Genomic DNA, 16,927 nt, shown 5'->3' on the forward strand with positions numbered 1-16,927 from the left:
GATAATGGGTCATCCAGGAAACCATTTGCTAGCTCTTTTAATTTGTATCACATGGCACTAATGGAAAAATAGTTTTGGAAAATTCAGTCTTGATTTACTCAATTTGGCCATGAAAACTTTGACAGTTTGTAAGTATATTATTCATACTCTGCAAATCTGAAACATTGTGGCTAATAAATGGTCAGCCATTAGTAAATCTTTAACCACGTGAAAAGCTTATCATGGCATATATATTTGGATTTGTTCCATACTGATGGGGCTGAGTCAAACATACTGAGAGATGCTATGAAACCTATCCATGTTTTCCCTTTGTGGGGCTCTATTGTGGTTTCTGTGAATCCTTTCCATTCCTTCCCACTGAATGAACTGTGGTGGTCTGAGTTATAAACTCATTCAGACTAAATTCTACCTTTTAGATGTGTGGAGCAAGAGAATCACTTTTAGTGATTACTTCATGTCATTTCTCACTTTTAGATATACCAAAATAGAGCACTAAATGCCAAAATCCCTAACTCTATATTTAAGCAACTTGAGGACAGGCAGTGTGATTTACAATTCTTTGTTTCCACTTCATATTTTGGGAGTGCTTGTAGAAAATTAAAGCTGTGGCTCTTATGGGAGAGAGTGGGTAATAAGTTGGTTGTGAGGAAATCAGAAATTATCTTTACATTGCTCAATATCCACTTCGTGACTGCAGTGCCTCCTACTCCAAAGAAAGCCCTCCATCTGGAACATCATCTAAGTCCTGATGTAATGCAGTTTCTGAAAGGGTCCCACTTTCTTCTCTCCCCAAAGAAGAAAAAAATTCAGTTTCAAAATACATTTAATACGTATACTTTCCAAGTCCAAGGTGGCATAATGTTACATTTCAAAGACAAATTTATCCATTTGTTTTCAGAAGTCATTATTCTCCAGGAAGAATATATTTTCTGAAACTTCAAGAAAGTTAGGTAAACTAAGAGTTTCTTCTGATACTCTCTAGTGTGTCTCCATCTATTCCATGATATGATCAGTGAAAAAGATTTGCATTTGAGGCGGCTTAGTTGAAAAAAAATTGAAACAGCTTACTGATTTCCTGGAAGAAAACAAAACACTTTTTAAATGTAGGTAAAAGCATATTGGATTGAAACATTTTTGTTTGAGATCAAAATTTCTTTTCTAGGAGTATCCATCTCAAATCATTGTTTTGCTCTTTCCAAGGACATTTGGTTCCAGAGATCTGTACATGTTAAATGATTATTTCTGCTTGTTGGTACTTACAGAGCTTAGTTTTGCAACATTTCTTAAGTCCCATCTCAAGATAATGGCACATATGTTCACCTACTGTGCTAAATCCTATCTATTACTATGACTATTACTATAGACAGGAAGTATTACTGCTTCCAACACTAGGTTAAGAAGGTTCTGTGTCTCATCTGTGATGGGTGAGTGGACAAAAGTATCATGATTGATTAACTGTGACTGCTGCAGGCCTGCGTGTGTTTGGGAGTCAGAGGGAGGTGAGAAAGGGAAAGGACAGTCTGTTTCCAAATACTCCCAGATCAGACCTAAGATAGAAAGTATGTTATGCCAGCAACTAAATGTCTCCTTTCTGGGTTGATACAATAGAATTGGTGGCCCAATAAAAATACTCCCTCACAGTACTGGAACCAACTGTGAGTGTTAGGTATAGGGGATCCCTGGTTTTATTAGGATCTGTATTTGTCGAGGCAAGACAACTCTGCTCCCACCCTGCAGATGACTTTCACAAAGCATTTTCCTGGCTCAGAGTATTTACCATTTGGCGGCCCTGTGGTGGTTTCCTGGGTAGTGTGCATGCCCCTTCGGATGCCTGCAGGGGCCGTCACTTCAAAGTCATCATCTGTGTCACTAGGAGTTGGAGAGAAGCCTTCTGAGGTTCCCTGGATGGCAGGATTCATTCCTGCTTGCCCTGCAGGAAGGATTCCATTCTGGGCATCTGGATTAGCTTGACTGTTGGGCAGGATGGATCCTGGGAACAGGGGCTGGAAAATGAGGCCTGTGAAGATTTGTGGGGCCATTGGCTGGAATGAGGAAGGGAAAATGCAAACAAAGTCAAAAGACACATTTTAATGCTGGTCAACCAGTCTTTTCTCCTTTGAGGGTAGCAAGTTGAGGTAGGAAATGCAGGACCAGAAGGGTAGAGTCAGACAAGATAATCAAGATTTGGCATTCCTTAGAGGAAATGCCTCCTTCTTTTGAGCAAGGCTGATGCTTGTTTTGTGACTACAATTCCATGTTGTATCAGAAAGGACACGTCAGAATCAAGCCAGTCATGGGAAAAGGAATAATGAAAAATTTGTTCATCTCAGGTGTACGTGGAGATAGAACTAAGGCAGAAAATCCATACTATTATGCTGGGCTTTCTCTCTGCTATTAACCTAAATTATAGTCTCTCTTTTGCCCAAAAGTTTTTAAAGTAATTTAAGATACTAAACATTAATGGAAAAATTAATCCAAGTAGTCAATCAATCCTCATCTCATGGTTGGCATCTCTTCAGGTTTCTTTTGATTTATTTTTCAAAGGCATTGGAATATTCAGTTAGAAATATTTCTCTTGTCATTTCAACCACTTCTTTATTCCTTGAGGCTACTCAACAGAATTCCTATGGATAGGTCTGTCAATGATTTGCACACTGGAAATAAATGTTGCTGCCTGCATTTATTTTTTTTCCCCTGGAAAAAATTACTGTAAGAATTTCCTCCTAAGAAAAAATAATTTAGTATAAACTGGATTTGGAGAGAATTCAGGCGGGACTTGTTCTCTGAAACCCCTTAGCTCTGATAATGTTGACATTGAGTAAGAAGGGTTGAGGGCTCATAATTAAGATACAGGTCATTTTCTTTGAGCATAGTTCTTAATTGTAAGTTTGTATAAGAATGGCCTGAGGGGGGCGCCTGGGTGGCTCAGTCAGTTAAGCATTTGACTTCGGCTCGGGTCATGATCTCACAATTCATGAGTTTGAGCCCTGCGTCAGGCTATGGGCTGACAGCTCAGAGCCTGGAGCCTGCTTTGGATTCTCTGTCTCCCTCTATCTCTGCCCCTCCCCCACTCACACTATGTCTCTCTCCCTCTCAAAAATAAACAAACATTAAAAAAAAAAAAAAAGAATGGCCTGAGAAGTTTATTTAAAAGGTAATTCCTAGGCTTTATTGTTAGAGAGATTCTGATTGAGCTATTTTAGGGAAGAATCCAGAAATCTGCATTTTTTTTTTATCAACACCCTGAGTTGTTTGATTTGCGAGCCAACACTAAAGTTTTTGAAAACACTGTCTTAGATTTACCAGGTACTGAAACCAGAATTAGACTTATGGCAGATGAGAGACAGGAATAGAACACAGATGTTTTCAAGCTGGGGGTCATGGCCTCCATAGATTTGAAATAAAGAAGGCAGTAATGCCCATCATTAAAAAATAAGATAAAAAGAATAGACTATAAATTACCAAGTGCATTCTCTACAGTAAGGGTAAATACTATTTCATGAAGTGTGTCTGTGTGTGTGCATGTGTGTATGTGTGTTGTGTTAGCTGCATGAAAAATATAGCTGTTACCATGAGTTTTACTGAAAAAAAGTTTGAAAACCACTGGTATAATGGATCGAAAAATGGCTTTTGATCCGAATATACTGTTTCTTGACCTTGGGACCTAAGGTGCTTGGGTTCTTTGAGCCTCAGTCTTGTTACCTATAAAGTTGTGTTACAACTCTGTTCTTTGTGTTCTTGTGGACTGGCTGGCTCAGTCCGTAGAGCATGCAACTCTTGATCTTGGGGTTGTGAGTTCAAGCCCCACTTTGGGCATAGTTTACTTAAAAATCTGTACTTTGTCACTTGGTGTGAATTAAAGGCAATGTATGTAAAAGATCTACCAAGGTACCTGTTACACAGAATTGGCTTAATGACTGGTAGATGTGGATGTTCCATTGTTGCAGAAAAGCCCCATTACTTGATTTTATTTGTGAACAATCTAGCAAATCTCTACCTTTTTCATAATAGAAAGATTTCAAAGAAACCTGTCTTCCAAGATACTGCCTCAACTCTTAACTTCAGTGTCATGTTTAGATACCGCATTAATTCAAGTCATTTTTTTTCTGACATGACTTAAGGGGAAATGTATAGAAGTGTCTAATAATGGCAAGATGAGTTTCATTTAGGTTCAGCCCTCTAGTTATTTCTGTGGATAGGGAAGAGTTCATCCATCACTATAAGATGCTAGAAAAAAAACATATTTTCATAAAATTTAAAAATTTAAGCCAAGAAAATGAATCTTTCTTTCAATAAATATCAATATGTACATTATTATACATTGTATGACTTTTGATAATTTAGAATCCTAGATTTTAATCTATGCATTTTAAAAATATGCATTGGATTTCTGGATAGAATTGAATTTGATATCAATATAGAGAAAACAAAAGCTAAGTCAAATGAATGGAAAAGTATCTGGAGAAGGATAGTGAAATCTTCAGCTAGACAAAGGATAACTTAATGCAAGGACCTATAAAAATGTTCGGTTTATAGAAGCATGCACAAGGGTTAGCAGGTGTGGTCAAAAGAGATTGTGTGGGGACAGAAAGAAGGATTGTGATAGCAGGGAAAAGAATTTGAAATGCTAGTAATTTTATATATATATATATTTTTTATATACATTTTATATAATTATATATGTGTGTGTGTGTGTATATATATATGTATATATGTATATATTTTACCAATTCTTCTGAGCTTAGGATGGTACCCTAAAAGGACAATAATAACACAAGTTATTAGACAAATTTTAATATATTTGAAGTAAGATATGTATAACATAACTTAAAAACTTAAGATACTTATAAAATTTGTAAAGAGATATTTAAAAAATTTCAACAATATTTTAACTGCCTCTGTGACTTGTGTCATATAATTCAAGCTGGCACATGATATTGGACTGCTAACACTTATTATCTGAATGATGTGAAGTCTTCTGCATTTAAAAAATTATAAATGTTTCTATTATTAAGTAATACATGAACATTGGAGGAAACTTGGAAAATGTAGAAAGCAACAAAGAAAAAAAGTATAATGCCATTGTACAGAGTTGGATGGATTTTCTTCCAGATGTTTTTCACACATGTCTTTTTTCCATAATAGAAGTTATGTCATTTATATAATTTGGGTCTTACTTTTTCTTTTAATACTACATCAATAATCATTTAACCTTACTAGTGACAAAATCAAATAAATAAATATCCTTTTTGGATGGTCACAAAGTATTTGCTCTATGTTGTACCATTTACTCAAACATTTCCTTTTTGTTTAAATTTAAATTGCATCCAATGTTTTTCTCCACTACAAATATTATTATTTTGATGGATATGTTTGTAAATAAACTTCTGCCGTATTTCAGATTATTTCATTTGAATGTGTTCCTAGATGTGGAATTAAGAATTGATATGAACCAGGGGCTTGGTTAAGCATCTATCATCTCATGTCATGATCTCATGGTTCACAGGTTCAAGCCCTGCATTGGGTTCTGTGCTGACAGCTCAGAGCCTGGAGCCTGCTTTGGGTTCTGTGTCTCCCTCTCTCTCCCTGCCCCTCCCCTGCTCCTGCTCTGCCTGTCTCTCTCTCTCTCAAAAAAAAATATTGTCGTTAAAAGGTTGTTTTGAATACTGAGATAGTATATAACAAATAACTAGATGCCTAGAACAGTGCCTGGTGTGTAGTAAATGCTCAATAAGTGTTAGCTCATTACTATCAGTGTTCATACAGTGCAAAGTAAACAGGAAACTTGGCAACTACCTGGTGAATTGAGGCAGGATGACATATTTCACACTAAACTGATTTAAAGTAAAAATCACATGGCAAAACAATCTTACCTGGGCTCCAAGGTGTGCTACAATAACTGGCAACATCTGAAAAAGAGTGAAAAATTCAATAAAAAAATATGTTCAAAGCAGATGATATAAATATAGGGACTTTCTTAAAAGTATACAATATGCCTTGAACAAATATTTGTTACCAATGTATCAGCTACAATCATAGAGGCCCATAGAGTTGGATGGGAACTGGAACTCATCTGATGTGTAAAAAGCAGATTCAACCCAGAGGGATTTGGAAACTAGTCCAAGGCAGCACATTAAGGAGGTAGAAGTTACTAAATTGGACGAGAAAAACTAATTTTGGTCTCAAGCTATCTCCAAACTGAAAGTTATTACAAGTAATCATGAGGATAAAATGCATGTATTTCTTTTATATGGCACCTCAGAAGAGACACTAAAAAACAGATTTCTAAAATACAAAGATTTATTGAAGCAAATATATTTAGTCTCATAATGGTTACCTGGATATTTTGCTGTTAAAATAGAGCACTGGTAGAAAATGATGGATGATGTTGTTCTATAATCTTGATACCGGCAGTTCTTAGAACTGAGTGAGAAATACTTTACTGGTCACTGATAATCACACGAATGTTATTGATATGGAGAACAAAGGCAAAAGAAATGTAGATAAAATTAAATTTCCACGTAACCTGCAGCCCACTGACAAATACTTGAGGCTGGCAGAGTATGACATTCCTATAGGAACTCCCAATCTTAATGTTAATGCTTTGCTAGAGGAAAAAACAACCTTAGCATGACAATAGCTAGGCCTCCAGGATCCTATAAGTCTTCTTTAACATATGAAAACCTCTTGCGAACTTTTCTTTTTCTCTGCCCCTCCCAACTTAAAAGTATATAAACCAACAGCTTCTTACAATCCCCAGGACAGCCCTTTCTGCCCTCAGTCCTGTGTCCCGGTGTGGTGCTTTAAATATAACCACTTTTTTGCACCAAAAATGTCTCAAGAATTCTTTGTTGGCCATTCACTCTCAGACCCCCACTTCAAATCACATCATTATGAAGTTTTAGTTGAAAAGATTTTGGTGAGGGGGTTGGCATTCTCTAGTACTCTAAGAGTTAACCTAGAGTTTGTCCAAGAGAACTAGGCTTTTAAAGTTTATTTTAATGTCTATAGAAATTCACATAGTGTCATGAAAGTTATCAAAATGGGGATTTTAATACTAACCACACCAAAGATGCAAAAGTCTTATGAAATGGACTCTTAACTTTGTTATTTCCCAAGATAGTTTGCACAGTAATATCCATAATGCCAAAAGGTACATGCATTTAAGTATATACATTTAAGAAAAAGTTTTACTGTCAATCAGATTCTTGATTACTGACAAAACAACCGAGTAATCTTCAGAATGGCAATGGGAAAGTGGGTTGAGGGGAAGGGGTGCTCAGGATTTGGAAAAAAAGCATAATTACAATTTCTTCTTTAAAGGCCAATTTGAAGGAACGAAAAAATACAAACAGGAAACCACAGATGTGTAAATAAAAGTTTAATAAAAAATAACTTAGTTATTAACCAGTGTAACAATAAGGAGAAAACATTTTTATAAGTTTTTTGGTAGAGAAATTGTTTGAAATAAAAATAGCTAACACTTCTGAGTGTTTACTGTGTGGTAGGCACTGTTCTAAGTGTTTTATGTTTATTTGCTCATTTAATTCTTATAATAGCCCTAGGGGTAGGTTCAACTTTAATTCCTATTTTAAATCATGAGGAAAGTGAGCCACAGAGTGGTGAAGTAACTTGACCATACATGTAGTGACTAGGGAGCTGGGATTTGACCAAAGTTTTATGGTTCAGGAGTTCACTCTTTTTTTTTTTTTTTTTAATGTTTACTTTTTTATTTTGAAAGAAAGAGTGTGCATGCAAGCAGGGGAGGGAAAGAGAGAATCGCAAGTAAGTTCTGTGCTGCCAGCATGAAGCCTGATATCAGGTTAGAACCCATGAACCCTGAGATTATGACCTGAGCCGAAATCAAGAGTCAGATGTTTAACTGACTAAGCCACCCAGGCACCCCTGGCATTCTTAACCATGTTGGCTTTGGGTTGATAAATGAGAGCTGTGGACATGTGCCCAGGTTTCTGGCAGAGGATATAAGCTACTCTGCATAGGGAGAGGCAGGCTCCAAGGAGCTGGGGCAGCACAGGAAGTCAGGTATGGGGACCCTTGGTGGTGGCATATCCTGGAGACACTGAAGAATCCCTACTGAGAATGAGGATTGATTTATATTATTGCATGTTGGGAGCATGCAGTGTCAAACCCAGTCTACTGAATCTTTAGTAACTTCTGTGGTGCCTACTAATGCTTTTGACTCCAGTGGATGTTTGTTGGTGAATTTGAAGATGTACTAAATTTGACTTCAAGGTTGAAGCAGGGTGACAATTGAAACTGAAGCTGGGGAGTTAGCATATGGGTTATATCAGGGGCATGTGTTAAGGAGATTCTCATTTTATTTGCCTGTCTCTAGTCTTTTTAGTCTTTCTCTAATATGTATGTAAGAAATCAGCACTGACTGATAGACAAGATACATCTCAATATTAAAAAAGAAATGTAAAAATTAGTTATGTCACAGAATTTCACAAATATGAATAAATGAAGCAGTATAGAGTTTCCTGTGTTATTTTGGGTAAATGAAAGTACAGAGAAAGTACTTAGTTGCATATGACATAAAACTTAAGTTGAGCAGCTTAAAATTATTTTGTCAGTTAAACTAAGCTTTGATTATAATTACTCATTAATTTAAGCTCGCTCTTATTAAGACCTGGAGGTGTGTGATAGGAAGATTTTAGAATATATTGGTCCATTGTTGTATTCATGTTTCATAATTTGGGAATGTGTATTAAAAGTCTTACATATTTGTATGTCTTTTGATCCCAAAATTCTGTTCCTAAGAACTGGTCATAAGAAAATAATCATTGACATGATCAAAGACTTAGTTAAAGGATATTCACTGTAATATTGTTTATAGAAGCACACATTTGGGTGAAAAAAACTCCACAATTTTTACAATATGATGGAATGCTACGCAATCATTAAAAACCATTTTATTAGTGAATATTTCAAAATACAAAGACTATTAAAAATATATTAAGTGAAGGGGGCCTAGGTGGCTAATTGGTTAAGTGTCTGACTTGATTTTGGCTCCATGATCTCATGGGTTTGTGGGATCGAGCCCCCTGTTGGGCTCTGCACTGGGCATGGAGCCTGCTTAAGATTCTCTCTGTCCCTCTCTGCCACCCCCTCTCAGAATGGATGAATAAACTTAAAAAAAAGAATTCTATCATATATGCATATATATATGTATATATATATGTATATATGTGTATATATGTATATATATGTATATATATGTATATATATGTGTATATGTATATATATATATATGCATTTTCTTTGAAAAATGTACAATACTCATATTTTCTTAAAAAAATCTACTTACATGTGTAGAAAAAGGACTGGAAGGTCATACCATAGAATGCTGACAGTGTTTAGTTCTGGCTGATAGGATTATGAGTGAATGTTCTTTTTCTTTTTGCTTTCTATATTTTCATAATTCTATATAACTTACATCAACTATATATGTAATACGTAAAAATCTTCTACAAAAATGAGACCATTATGTGGGAATGATAAGGGCTGAGTTCATGTGTTTATCTATGAACAACTTAGTATAGCTGTAAAGGGATCATTGTGTTTTTCTCCAGAGTCACCAAGCTTATTTAGAGAAGTTTTAAGAAGGTAAAACTTGGACTTTGTCTGTAGGTAAAATGCAACACTTTTGACAGGAGTGATGCCCCATGTATGTCATTTATATCTTAGTGGGGGAGGGTTTTTCAGGGTTTTTCCTGAAAGCAAGTAATGATGGGAGGGGAAAAGGAACTAGAGAGTCATTGAGCACTTGAGAGGAGGCATGAAAAAAAGGGCATAAACAGGAGACTGGATTTGCTGGGAATAAACTTTATCCATCTCTTGATTTCTCTTTGGGATGATTGTGGTCACCCAGGAAGTCCTCTATGGAAAACAGTAAGCAAGGAAAGAATCCTGCTACCTCTCAGTTTCTCCCCTTATATTCTTGACTTTTCAGTCTTCTACAGCTCTTCACATTTCCCTGTTACCCGCTACAAATGTATTCTAGAGAGGGTATGGGGTTGCGTGCTTGGCTTTCCTTGTGTGTTTTCATCAAGAACCAAATTGCCAAAGATGTTCTATGTTCAATTGGACATTCCTCTGTAAATTTCTGGGTGAAATTTACGAGAACCTTAAAAAAAATTCTTTCCTCCCCTTTAGGGTTCCACCTGATAGAAAATGCTCCCCCTTGTTGAACCGAATTCCTGTTTTGAACTTACTTGGGCTTGCAGTGGCTGTTGTGTATTCAATCCCCCCAGGGTCAGTGGGAGGGTCTGGGTACCAGGCGCCAGCCCTGCAGGAGGATTTAGCTGTAGGGCAATGAAAAAGATTGTTATTGTGTTGTTTCAGGTTGGCCATTCAAGAAACCAAAATGTATTTACCAAAGTTAAAATATGTTTAAAGGACAGGTTTGCTATGCAAATATATGTGTTTAGTATGCAGACCTGAAAAATAGTATGCAATATACTATTGCCTTAGGAATTAGGTATAGAGATGAAGTTCAAAGACTTACTTAGTGTACTAGTACAGCCATAAGGTCCAGGACTAACTTTTCCCATATTAAGTTTTCCTTTGGCATTTAACCCATTTTCTTGAGGATTACTTACGTGATTTTATCCTCACTTTCCCTTTTGGCCATAACAATGGTTCCTGGGATTTTTTGATAGCTTTCTTATAAAGACATTAATTCCTTTATAGGTATCCCCATAAAAATTGTGAAGGTCACAGTGAAATATCTAGTCTGAATATGGTTTAATACTATGTTTCTGATCTTAACAATCAAAAAAGGAATTTATTATGTTTCCTCTCCCAGAGTAAACCATACAGGTAATCCATGAGAAGAGTGAGGATCTTTCTACCCCTTCTAGTTTTCTCTTGTCTCTAGTTTTCTCTTGTCTAGTGGTCATAGCGTTTGTGTGGGTGTGTGAACACTGTAGGGTGCAGTGAGGAAAATATGTTGGAGGAATGTGTAGAGGAGCTTGAAGGAGAGCTAAAAAGAACAAAAGCAGCAAAGACACGAAAATGTGATTAATTCTTTTAGAAACACTCTTGCTAAGTAAAACTTTGAATGATGTACTGAAGAGCATCCAATGCTCCTACTTTTTTTTGTTCTCTTTCAACTTATCTACGATGAATGTGTGTGTGTGTGTATTTGTGGGAACACACACATGGACATTAAACATTATGTATTGCATTTAACAACGGATATTAAAGTGATATAAAAGAGTCTTACCAGCTGCAGATCTGCGCCCAGTGTGATCATCTGTGTCAGTGGTATTAGACTTAAAGAGGGGAAGACCTGCAGGGCATGGAAACTGATGTGAGACCAGAGCTTGTCTGTTGCCACCATGCTGTCCGTGCTGGATATTCTCAAGTACCTATACTCCCATTACAGGTGGATTTAGGTAGATTTAGGATGAAGGTAAATGGAGGTGAAGCTTGACTCCTTCCATGGCCCTCAGAGGTGCCCTAGCAATGTGTTGAGTTTAAAAGTGTGTCAGTGCACCTGGGTGGCACAGTTGGTTAAGCACCCAACTCTTGATTCTCTGGATAAAGCCCTATCTCAGGCTTTGTGCTGTCAGTGTAGAGCCTGCTTGGCATTCTCTCTCTCTCTGCCTCTTTTTGCTCTCGTACTCTCTTTCTCAAAATAAATAAATACTAAAAAATATGTAACTTACTCTCATTTCTTATCTCATAGTAAATTAAACACTTTAGTACTTAATTTCACATAGCTAATTTTGTCTTCTTTTGCTTAAACAGCATCCCCAAATTGTATAAGCTTCAGGTTCCTTAGGGAGTGAGATGGGCTCCTGACTTGAGTGTTCTCTAATGTCCACAGACTAAAAAGAGAACTTTGCACTTTGTTGTTATAGTACTATTTCACAACATTTAGAGGTAGGTAAGGAGGGATCCTTTAGAGCAGAACCAGGGTTGGATTGAGAAGGTGGAAGCCAAGAGACAATGCAGTTTTCAAAAATATTTAAATATGTTTTAAAGAAACAGATTTTACAGTGATATAAGCTTATCAGTAGCAATGGAACTTAAGAAAACTATAAGGAAATATGCAGTTATTTTTATAGATTACCTCTTAATCCCTGCTAGCTCTGGCAGATATCACATACAACTATGTCACAGTATTTCAAGGACATTGATGACCACGCTTTGTCAATAGGTGTAGCTATTGCTTTTACAGAGTTTACTATTGGTTGCTAAACAATAAGACAAAAGAAAAAGAATGAAGATATTTTGCTTTTCTTGCTCAAAAATTTCAAAAAGTTTAGTCCTTTTTGTTTTTTCTTCCCAAAAGGAAGCCTTTCTCTCTTGTTCGGGCATAAGACTATGTAAATCTTGATTTTAAATTCCCCAGTCTTAACATGTTTCCTTTGTTGGCTGCAAATGTTCTGCATTGTAGGACTCTTACCTGATTTAGCTGATGTTGGTTTAGAAGAGTTGCCTGATCTAGAGCCAGTTTTGTTGGAAGTCCCAAAGCAGGGTTGAGCTGTGTCTGCAATTAACAAATATTAGATGAGGCAGGAATGTGTCTGAGATTTTGTATCCATTTATTTCCAGGATGTTACAAGTTGTCCCAAATGCACAGATGTCTCTGGAGAAGTTTTAGTTCCCTGGAAAGTTTGGTGTGTGACAGGGGATGGAATTGTAGAGTCGAAAAATGTGAGACCAGAGAGGTGTGGTGGGGAAGAGTCTACTGTGGGGTCGGGCACATAAGTTCTTATGGTAGTTCCTAGGCTTCCTTTTCTGTAACTGCCTTCCTCCTTTTTTCAGGACATGAAACACATAGTCTGCACCTTAACTCTGTAACATTTGCTTTTTCCCAATGTCTGAAGGTAAGCTGCCATAACTTCTACTCCGTTTTCATGAAGCTTCCTGCTTCTGTCTTGTGCCTGACAAATCATTTCATGTAATGGAGATTCAATCTCCTTATTGGCCTCCTAGTGTATTAAGAATAACCATTTTGCAGCACCTGGATGGCTCAGTAGGTTGGGCTTCCGGCTCTTGGTTTTGGCTCAGGTCATGATCTCACGGTTCAGGGGTTTGAGCTCCTCATCAGGCTTCATGCTGATAGTGGCGAACCTGCTTGGAATTCTCTCTGTCTCCCTCTCTCTGCCACTGTTCTGTTCTCTCTTTCTCTCAAAAATAAATAAACCATAAAAAATAGCCAACATGTAGGGGTGAAATGTCCTTGACACCCACATCATCTGGTTGTATGGTTTTGTTCTATAGACGAGGAAACTGAGGTCCACAGAAGCAAAGTTACCTGCCCAACGTGATACGGTGAACGGCAGAGCCATCCACCAGGATCCCTGAAAGTTCTCTTAGTCCTTGAAGAAATAAATCCTTTTTCATTAGCTTCTCTGCATTCAGGTAGAAGCTCCCTGGCCAGGTTGACTCCAGTTTGCCTATGCTCCCCGCTGCATCCCAGAGGGCAGCGTGGTATGGCCCTCCAGCGCTGCATCAGCCATTGGGTAACTTGGATATATCCTGAAGCTTCTACTGACTGGTTTCACTCTGGACTTACCCCTTCAGTTGTAAGAAGTAAGATTGTCCTTAGAGGTCCCCTTAAGCTGTAAGATTATGTAAGTGTGTTTTTCATCCCCTACAATCTATTGTCAGCATGGCAGCCAGAGTGGTTCTTTGCAAACGATAGTCTGGTTCTTTCACTTCTCTGCTCAAACTCTGCATTGACTTCTATTTTCACTCAGAGTAAAAATCAGAGACCCTACAATGATCTGAAAGTCCTCATGCCCTGGGCCTCCAGTGTCTCTCTGAACTTTCCATCCCACCCCATTTCCTTTTGCTCACTCTGCTGCTGTCTTTGGGACAGATGTTTGCTGTCTTTGGGACAGATAAGGCTCATTCTTGTCCTAAAACCTCACCTCTACCTGTTCCTTCTCTCTGCAATGTTCTTACCCTAGACATTGGCTCACTCCCTCACCTGCTTCAAGTCAGTGCTTGAGTGCACTGTTTTATTGGTCAGGGTCACTTACCCTGGCCTTTCTCCTAAATATGCAACTTGTCCCATCACCAATGTGTACCCTATTCCCAAGCTTTGGATCTACTAAAAACAATCACTAGGCTGTTTGAAATGTCCACATTTAAAAATTGATTCATTTTTATGGCTTTATGATAATTTAATAAATTCATCTACAAATAATAAAAAATACTTTGTCTATGTGTCATGATTTTTCATTTGGTAAATATCACTACTATACCTTATAGACATGTCAGTGTCACACCCCACATCCCCTGTACCACTCACACTGCTCTCATGTCATTGGCTGTTAGCAATCTGCATTAACCTGCATGCCACTCCTGAGTCAACCTTGCATGATAGCTGTGCTCCTGGAAAGTTTTATTTATCTTGAGTTTTTACAAGTAGTATGGTAATTTAAATACTCCATAGACACCCTATCTAGAAAAACTTTTTGGTAAATTTGTTTAAAGTGAAAAATCCATGTTTTGTAAAAGAATTACTAATTTACCTTGATTCAAATTATTTTTTTTGTGGACAGCTTCTTTAAAGAGGGATGTAGGTATATATGGAGTGAAATAAGGAGATTGGTTCTATCCTCTACCCATAAATCACCCTGTTCATCTTCTTCATAGAAGTAATCATAGTTATAATTTATAATTTAACATTTCTTTAAAAAATATTTAATATCTACAATCCTTGTGAACACCATGAAGGGTCATGTCTTCCCCTCTGCCCTCCATTATTGTGTCTTCAACAGCTAGCACAGGATTGGGTACATAGAGAGTTTTCACTAAGTATTTGTTGATAGCATAGATGATTATAGACATGTCCAGTGAGTTCAACTATAAATGGGTTTTTTCGATTCTTCTATTTCACAGAAAATTCCTTCTAATTTTTCTCAGTGTACATGCTCAAGCAGCTCAAATGGTCAAAGGGAAGTCCATCGAGAGATCCAAACCACCTACATGTACGTCTATAAAATATTGGAGGACAATTGAAGTATGTGTTAGAACACTGGTGCTCCTTCCTTTCAAAAACTTGTTAAATGTGAACGTATTTTTTGGTGAAATGTTCTAAGTAAAAAATGTTAGCCACTTTGTAATATTCCCTTGCTGTTGTGCAATTTGATAACCTTTTTAGAGTTTATATACTTGCATAATTTGGTAGCCTTTTCAGAGTTTATATAGTCTACATGCTTCATGCTTCCAATCAAGAAAGTCAGAAAGTACAGTCTACCTCTTTAGTCATGAGAAAATAATCGATCGCCAAGAAAGTCTTAAATTATTTTTGGAAAGTAAAATAATTATCTACTTTGAGTAGGTATAATTTAAGCATTCCTCCCCTCTCCCCCTGGTTTCTACCCTATTGTTCTGCCAAGATAATTAAAGTTCTATGTTAGAGTGGATGCATTTTTAAAATCTAAGAATTTGAAATATGCACTAAACCGTATTAGTTTATCATTTTTCACTTTGGAAAATAAAAACAGAAAATGAAGGGAATGGGTTACAGGACAGAGCAGTTTTGATGGAATGCAGGAAGAAAGGTCTACAAGCAGAGGGTGCTGCTGAGGCTGGTTGGTAATAAAATAAACATATTGCACTTACTGGTAATGACTGAGTTGATCCTAGAAGATAAAGCAGTAGAATCATAGTCTTCATGTTTCAAAATGCTGCCTATAATAACAAAATGATGTCACTCTTTCACTCTATTTTTTCCCCCTTTTCAGAGAAGATTTAAAAAAAAAAGTTCTATTTGAAATATCATCAGTTGATGTTACCTTTCTCTCCACTCAGGAAAATGTACAGGTGAAACAATATCCAAAGTCCAGTTGATTTCTCCAGTTTCTGTGTTGAATAATTTTACCCTTGGATGAGTTGTAAATTGTAGAAGGAATTTAAACTCATTCCAGGAGGCTGGCAACTGAGACACCAATCAGGACTTAGCTGTCTGTGAAATCATTTGGTTTCTCTCATTTCCCAACACTTCATTAAGTGAGTTATTAGCTGCAGACATCATATTACCCAATGTCTACCATTTGAATAGAGGGTATTTCAGGAAGACATACTTTGTGCAATTAAAAAAAAGTGCAGATAATAAAAAAAATTACAATCCTCTTTCACTTTCATCTCCCTCCCAAATGACTTTCCAGATGTATGTTTTGTCATGTTTGTAATGTTATATGAACATATAAATCAAACATCAGAATGTACAGCTTTGTATACAGTTAGAAAGTGAGGCCTATTATATATTGCTTTGTAACTTTATTACTTAAATAATGGACGACTTCAGGTGTCAGTACATTTAGATTTATTTCATTTATTTAATGGTTATGTTATATTATGTAACATTTCTTTTTGATGGACATTTAATCTACTTCCATTGCATTTTGTAATTATAAAAGTGGTACAATGAATATCTTTATAAAACTTGTCTTGGGGCGCCTGGGTGGCTCGGTCGGTTAAGCGTCCGACTTCGGCTCAGGTCATGATCTCACAGTCCGTGAGTTCGAGCCCCGCGTCGGGCTCTGTGCTGACAGCTCAGAGCCTGGAGCCTGTTTCAGATTCTGTGTCTCCCTCTCTCTCTGCCCCTCCCCTGTTCATGCTCTGCCTCTCTCTGTCTCAAAAATAAATAAACGTTAAAAAAAAAAAATTAAAAAAAAAAAACTTGTCTCACACATGTGGGAGTATTTCTGTAGGTTTTAATCTCAGAAGTGCTGAATTAAAAGATATCTATGTTTTAAATGTTAATAGATATGGCCAAATTGTCATCCAGAAATGTTCAATTGCCTGATTTATTTTAAATGAGGAGAAAGACACTGAAACTTAAGCAAAAACACAGGTGTCCACTGAGGTTTGTTTAACAAAAAAAGAAATAAATAAGTGCTCATCATAGGTTTTCAGGGTCCCAGGCTACACTGGG

The 16,927-nt window shown here is 36.9% G+C and overlaps 1 protein-coding gene across 2 annotated transcripts; it reads right to left on the reverse strand.

Annotated features, from left to right (window-relative positions):
- Positions 1 to 805: 805 nt before the first annotated feature.
- AMTN (amelotin) lies at positions 806 to 15,868 on the reverse strand. Of its 2 annotated transcripts, XM_019463558.2 has the most exons (9): positions 15,786 to 15,868; positions 15,613 to 15,681; positions 12,437 to 12,520; positions 11,249 to 11,314; positions 10,236 to 10,325; positions 5,874 to 5,909; positions 4,728 to 4,754; positions 1,778 to 2,042; positions 806 to 1,075 (listed from the first exon to the last, which is right to left on the reverse strand). In XM_019463558.2, the coding sequence occupies exons 2-9, from the start codon at positions 15,664 to 15,666 to the stop codon at positions 1,065 to 1,067; spliced, it is 633 nt and encodes a 210-aa protein (XP_019319103.1). In that variant the 5' UTR covers positions 15,667 to 15,681; positions 15,786 to 15,868; the 3' UTR covers positions 806 to 1,064. The 2 variants fall into 2 exon arrangements, with proteins under 2 accessions (XP_019319103.1, XP_019319112.1); XM_019463567.2 differs by lacking the exon at positions 4,728 to 4,754.
- Positions 15,869 to 16,927: the final 1,059 nt, after the last annotated feature.

This window comes from Panthera pardus, unplaced genomic scaffold, assembly GCF_024362965.1.
Source record: "Panthera pardus isolate Hobbes unplaced genomic scaffold, ASM2436296v1 HiC_scaffold_13, whole genome shotgun sequence".
Classification (NCBI taxonomy): domain Eukaryota; kingdom Metazoa; phylum Chordata; class Mammalia; order Carnivora; family Felidae; genus Panthera; species Panthera pardus.